At 60.3% G+C, this 6,672-nt stretch overlaps 1 protein-coding gene across 13 annotated transcripts in view; it reads left to right on the forward strand.

Annotated features, from left to right (window-relative positions):
- The window catches only part of PAX2 (paired box 2), a 91,675-nt gene continuing 85,223 nt past the window's right edge, over positions 221-6,672 (forward strand). For 4 of the 13 annotated variants that reach the window (XM_021399014.1, XM_021399017.1, XM_021399024.1 and 1 more), the window contains exons 1-2: positions 230-380; positions 604-754. In XM_021399014.1, the coding sequence (XP_021254689.1) occupies positions 246-380; positions 604-754 (286 nt within the window). In that variant the 5' untranslated portion in view covers positions 230-245. Of the gene's footprint in view, positions 381-603; positions 755-6,672 lie in introns of all 13 variants that reach the window. The other 9 variants (XM_021399013.1, XM_021399021.1, XM_021399019.1 and 6 more) reach the window with 6 other exon arrangements.

Genomic DNA, 6,672 nt, shown 5'->3' on the forward strand with positions numbered 1-6,672 from the left:
CAGCTCAGGGCCGCTCCCACCGCACCCCGAGCGAGGGCTGGGGGCTGCCCGGCCCCGGGGGGGGCTGCCCGGCCCCGGGGGGGGCTGCCCGGCCCCGGGGGGGGCTGCCCGGTCCTGGGGGCCGCACGGCTCTGCCCCACGTTGCCCAGCCCCGAGCCCAACTCCGAGGAAGTTGCTCCCCGTCCCCACGGCTCCCGTCCACGCTGCCCCTCTCCAGGCACATGTGTATGGTAATAAGACAACAAATGAATGCGCTGTCGCAACAAGGCCCCCCCGCAGGCAGCCGGCCCGTGGGAGGGGGCAGGGGCCGGGGAGCAGAGCCCCGCACGGCCCCGCACGGCTCCGCACGGCCCCGTGCCCCCGCCGCTGCACCGGGGCAGGTGAGTCCCTCTCCACTTTTACAAGCAGCAGCGCTGCCTTTGCTTTGATTGTTATTTATTTTCCCCTCCTTTTAGCCTGTCCCGGCTCAGTAGAGCGGCGTTTCTTTCTCTGTGGCTGGCTATTTTTTTTTTTTTTTTTTTTTTTTTTGTGGTGGTGGTTGTGCTGTGGTGTGTGTGTGTGCGTTGTTATCTAAACCGTTTAGTTTTGGGTGGTTGCGCCTAGATCTCGAAAGTCAGCGGGGGAAAGCAAGACACCCGAGTGGGGAGGAGAGAAGCGAAGAAAAGGCCGCGGCGGATCCGCGCTCCGCAGCCGTCCCGGGGAGCCGGGCCATTAGGCAGAGAGAGGAGCATGGCTCAGAGCTCGGGGAGAGCAGGTAAGGGGCGGGGGGCGCTGCATATTCAGCAGGGAGGGGTGAGGCCGCCCCCCCGACTCTCTCCTTTGGCAGGAGGCCGCCTGCCCCCGCTCTCTCTCTCCCTCGCCCCTCCGGCTCCCCCTAGCCCTCTCCATCCCTCCGCCCGCTGCCCCCTTCCCTACAGGGCCCCCGCTCTCGCCACAGCGCTGCTGGCTCCCTGCCCCATCCCGGAGTTCTCTCCCGTCTGTAAAAAGTTGAGGGCGTCGCCCGAGCTCCCCGCGCCCCGCGGCTCTCAGCCCCCCGCGGAGCCCCGCTTGCCGTGCTGTCCGCTCGCTGCCGGCACCGCAGCGGGCTCTGCGCAGCCAGCGCCGGTGGTCGCGGGCGGAGGATCGGGGCCGGGCCGACGTGGGGGCCGCGCCGCCCCCCGAAACCGACAGACGGGTCCCCGGGCCCCCTCCCTTCCCGTCTTCAATTTTATGATGTGCAAACAAAGCTCCGAACGAGAGCTGTCGGAGAGGAAGGGTTTTCCTCCCGTCGCGGTAAAAACCCAACGAGGCGGTGAGGCTCTTTGAAATTACGTCGGGAAACGGGGCTTCGAATTTAGGGATTCGGGAGGAGGAAAAGGACAGAAGTGCAAACGGAGGCTGCAAACGCGGAGCTGTCGGTGCCGGGCCTGGGTGAGGAGGGGTTCGGTGCAGGGCCACAGGGGAGAGAGGAGGAGAGCAGAGCGCTCAGAGCCCCGTCCCTGCGGTACAGCCCCCACAGAAACGGGTGTGCGCTCCCCAAGAAATGTTCCTCAATACGTCGTGGAGGTGGATATGCGCATGTATACACATCCACGCGTGAGAGCTTGTATTTTCCTGATCGAATCAATTAAACGTACCGCATTTGTTTTATATTATATGAGAATATTACGCAGCTTGACCGAAACGTAAAGGAAAAATAGAAAGGCAACAAAAAAGGCCTCCTAAAAGGAAAGGCCAGAGCGGGTTTCTTTTGCTGTTCTGCACCGAACGTCTTCTGAGCCGAAAACGAATAAAAAAAACCTTTGGAAAGTTTGCGACCCCCTCCGCTCCTTTTCCCTTCTGTGTTTTTAAAGGATCTGCCGAAGTCCCTTTGCATCTGAGGTTTAAATAGGGAGATCAATAGAAAACAGTTGTAATGATCTAATTAATTATGGCAAAATTAAAAGCGAGTAGAAAATCAATCTCTGATGGTGTTGAAGATGGAATTAAATTGATAGTCCATCTGTTCACCTCCTAGACCGTATAAATATGCAACCCAAGGACGGAGCTAATGGGATCAAGCTGCCGGGGAGACTCTCTTTCCATCTCTCTCCCTTCTTGTTACCCCTTTCCCTCGCGGATCTCAGCTCCGCAAACAGCCGCGCCACTCCCGCACCGGGGCCCGCCGAGCGCCGGCCCGCAGCGCCGTGGGGCGGGCGGAGAGAAGCGGTGCGGCGGCGCTCGGTTGACAGCGCGTTCTCCGCCGTGCTGTTTTTAAATCAAACGGACAGGCTTTATTATGACGATGATGACTACGGAGCAGCGTGCGGATGCCCGCTCCCGCTCAGCGTCCCTCTCACGGCCGCCCATTCCCCACTATCTGCGCTTGCGGGGCCGGGCCGGAGGGGCTGCGGGACTTCCCTCCGTCCCGGCCCCTTTCCACGGTGGAGATCGGGGCCGGAGGGCAGCGCCCGGCCCGGCGCTACCCGCTGCCCATCGCACCCACGGCCGCGGCGCTGCGGGGGGGCCCGGGGCAACCCGAGCCGCAGCCCCGGAGCCGGGGGGGCCGGGCCCCGCCGGGTTTGCCTTCCTCTCGCGCTGCCGCAGCCAGGCGGAGAGCGCCCGGGGGGGCACCCGCGGCCCCGATCGGATTTATTAATTGATGTATTGAAAAGCGGGATTGATTGACATCCCCTAATGGAAATTACAGCCCCGCCATCCCGCTGAACGCTGCCCTCCCGGCCATCCCTTCATAAAGGAACCCTTGAGGCGAAAGGTAGATTTTCATTTAAAGTGCACCGTCCTCAATTTCACAGATTAGATACATTTTAAACACAGACACACATATTGCAAATTAGAAGCTAATTTAATTATAAATCAAAACTGGGCATAAATCCGCACTCACCACAAAGGACCCATTTAGCAGAACCCAACCACCTCCCCTAACCCTGGGAAAGTGCCCCGCAGAAATAACGCCGTGCCCAGAGCCGGGAGGAAAGCGGGCACGGGCCGGGGGGATCCACGGGGGTCATTTCCCCAAGGCGGGGAGGGGGAGAGCCCCGTGTGGCACAAGTGAGCTCATCACATGGGGACCGTTTCCCTACGAGAAAGGGATTCTCCGATAAACAAAAGTTTGCATAGATGTAGAAGGTTGTAATTCGGAACTTACAGGCTGGGAGGGAGTCGGAAGCAGCAGATTTTCAAGTCCGGCAGCTCGGGATGGACAAACGCGCTCACGCACACGCACACGCACACACACGCACCCGGAGCCGGGCTCGGGCTGCTCGCTGACGCCGGGCTCGCGGCCCCGGGGGGAGGCACGAGCGGAGCGGGCACTGCGGCGCGGCGCGGTTCGGCTCGGAACGGCTCGGAACGGTTCCGCTCGGCGCGGCTCGGATTCTCCCGTGCCGCCCCGCTCCGCTGCCGGGCGTGCGCCGGCGGACCCGTCCCTCTGTGCCCAGCCGGGATCCGGGGGAAGCTCGCAGCGCTCCTTCCCCGCCCCCTCCGCCTCCAGCCCCTCTTTTGGAGCTGATATCCCCCTCTCTCCTCTCCCCTCAGTCTCTCACCAGGCAGACCCCCTATCCTGCAGCCCCTCGGTCTCCCCGCACTCCTCTCGCCGCTTCTCGCACTCAGACGCGCTGAGCTCCGGGGCCATTAACACCGCGGTGCGGGAGCAATGACTCTCGCTGCCACTCTCTGTAATTAGGCGCCGAACTTGTGCTGCCGCGGCTCCCGGGGACAGGAAGGAGCGGGGATAGGCGGGCAGAAGTCCCAAGCCCGGCTCCAGCCTGGTTCCGGCTCTCCCGGGGAGGGAAAGCGGAAAAAGTTTCCCTACGAACTTCCCCGGCCCCTCCGCGGTTCCGCAGCCCGCACCACCGGCGGAGCGCTCCCGCAGTGCCCCCGCGGCCCGCACCTGCGGCCCCCGCCCCGCGCCGAGCCAGGCAGCTCCGGGGGCATCGAGCTGGGGGGGCGAGGGGCCGACTGCTGGGTCGTGTGTGGCACAGATCGTGCTGGGAGAGGAGAGGGGAGCGGGAAGGAGAGAGGAGAGGAGAAGAGAAAGAGAAGAGCGAAAGATAGACAGGGAAGGAAGGATGGAAGAAGGAAAAAAGGGAAGGAAATAAGGAAGGAAGAGAGGAAGGAAGGGAAGAAGGAAGCAGAGAGGAAGAGGAGAGAGAGGAAACAAGAGAGAGAGGAAAAGAGAAAAGGAGAAAGAGAGAAAAAGAATGAAAGGGAGAGACAGAAAGAAAGAGAGAGAGAGAAAGAACGAGAGAACGGGAGAGAGAAGAAAAGAGAAAGAAAGAAAGAAAGAAAGAAAGAAAGAAAGAAAGAAAGAAAGAAAGAAAGAAAGAAAGAAAGAAAGAAAGAAAGAAAGAANAAGAAAGAAAGAAAGAAAGAAAGAAAGAAAGAAAGAAAGAAAGAAAGAAAGAAAGAAAGAAAGAAAGAAAGAAAGAAAGAAAGAAAGAAAGAAGGTAAGAAAGAAAGGAAGGAAGGAAGGAAGGAAGGAAGAAAGAAGGTAAGAAAGAAAGGAAGGAAGGAAGGAAGGAACTCTAGAGGACTATTTCACTCCCAAAGCAATGCGAGCAGCGCTCCCACGCCCCGCACCGCCCGCGCCCCGCAGGTCTTTGTGCGATCACTTTTGGAGCCGCGGATGGATGGATCCCGTGCAGTCAGTGCCACTCTCTGGCCCGTCTGACTGCCGGAATTACCCTTTCCAGGGGACTGTAATGGGAGAGCTATAGGGTTTTTCGCTGATCCGCAGCAGTTTTCGCTCCCTCCCCGTTTTTATGGGTGTATTATAGTTAGGGGTTATATAAATGTTTTTGCGTGTGATAACTGTAAATCCTAACATTTGCAAATGGCCCGGAGGCAAGCTAACCTTGGACGGGCAGAGAGAGGGAGGGAGGGAGGGTCTCCCATTACTGCTGATTAAAAGGAGGCTTTAATAAGCGTCTAATTCACTCATCGGGAGTTTTATGGAGAAATTAGAGGCGGACACAAAAAAAGACATCTCGGTGGGGGGGAGGCGATGCAGAGGGGGCTCCCACGCCCAGCGCAGAGAGAAGAGGCAGCTGGGCCTCGGCACCGCACACGCCCGGGCCCGGCTCCCGCGGGCGGACGGCGGCGGACCCCCCCTCCTCCCGGCCCGGCGGCGTGCGAGGCTAGGGAGCGGGGCGCAGACAAAAGGAGGGGGCGAGGCGGAAGCTGCTTGCGCCCGACGGGCACGGGAAGGGCAGCGCCGGGGCAGCGCGGCTGCGGGAGCCCACGGCCCATCTGCCCGCGGCGCGGGATGGGGGGCTCGCCCGGCTACGGCCGGCCCGGTGCGCCTAGAGGCGGCTTTGTTGCAGAAGTGTCTCTTCACATTGACGGCTTCCCCCCTCTTTCTTTCTTTTTCTTTTTTCTTTTTCTTTTTCTTTTTTTTTTTCTTTTCCCTTTTTTCTTTTTTTTTCTCCCCCCTTCAATGAGGCTGTAAAAGGTCTCCAGCTTGTCTCGTTTTTGTGGCGAACGCTCTCTTGTAAAGAGGAGAGGTTAAAGTGTCGGTGACTGAATAAAGAGCAGCACACGTGGGCTATTACCATTCAGGGCAAACAAATGCAGAGAAGGGGAAAGCCAGCAGCAGGCTCGGCGGGGGGAGGCCCCCCCGGCGCACGCCCGCACTCGGCCCGCAGCCCCAGCCCCGCCGCGGCCCCGCGTCCCCCAGACATGGAACCCACCCATGGCTCACAAAGGAGCGAGAGAAAGCGAGAGGGGGAGACACGAGGGGGTCTGAGATGGGAAAAAAAGAAAGTAGCTTTAGGGGGAATGTGCTGTGGAGTGTGAAATTGCAGCCCGTGGTGCTCCATATTGTACCAGAAGCTCTCCAAAAACTCATCCTCCAACGTGACCAGAGGTGCTCGGAGGGAGAGGGGCTCAGAGACGCGGGGGGAGGGGGAGGAAGGGGCTTTCATTCTTTTTGCTCTCCCTTCCCTATTAATCGTTCATTTAAAGCCTAACTCGCCGTTTGTGTGTTAACCTGGGCCGTTCAGAGCAGCCCCGGCTCTCCCGCAGAGCCGACTCCCCCCGAGCCGCGGTGCGTTCCGAGTCCCAGAGCCGCCCACGGAGCTCCGCGGGGGCGGCCCTCTGCAGACTCCGGCGCTGACCCCCACCCCACGGACCCCCACCCCCGCCTTCATTTGGTCCCTCGCAGGCCGGGTTCTGCCCCTGGTTTTCCCACGCGATGCGAAATTGGTTGTCGCGGGTCAGAAAAACATCCGCGGACGCTCAGCGCAGGTTTATCCCGTAAATCCGTGCGTATAGTGCTGGGGAGCGCTAGGGCAGAGCTGAACCACCTCCGTAGGACCAATATTCAGGCTGACATCGCCTGGCGAGGGGACAAGGAGAGGCGATCCGCGGGCCGAGGGCCCGCAGCTTCCCAGGTCACGGCACGGAGGCCCGCTCCCGGCAGGGGATGCCCGCACCGAGCCCCTTTGTTCCCGCGGCCGCCTTCGGGCCGGGCCGGGAGGGCTGAGCCTCGGGGAGCCAACGTGCTGCGGGGGGAGCCAGGGCCCAGGAGAACAGGACCAACAGAAAACGCTCTGGCTTCGTCAGCTAGAGAGAGCCGGGTAATGACGCCGATCGAAAGATGCCTATCGCCGCAACTGCCCCCCAAAGTTTGTTTTTCTTGAAATTTCCGCAGAGAGGCAGGCGGCTCTTCTGAAGTGTAAATGTTTGTGGGGA

Source organism: Numida meleagris, chromosome 5, assembly GCF_002078875.1.
Source record: "Numida meleagris isolate 19003 breed g44 Domestic line chromosome 5, NumMel1.0, whole genome shotgun sequence".
Classification (NCBI taxonomy): Eukaryota; Metazoa; Chordata; class Aves; order Galliformes; family Numididae; genus Numida; species Numida meleagris.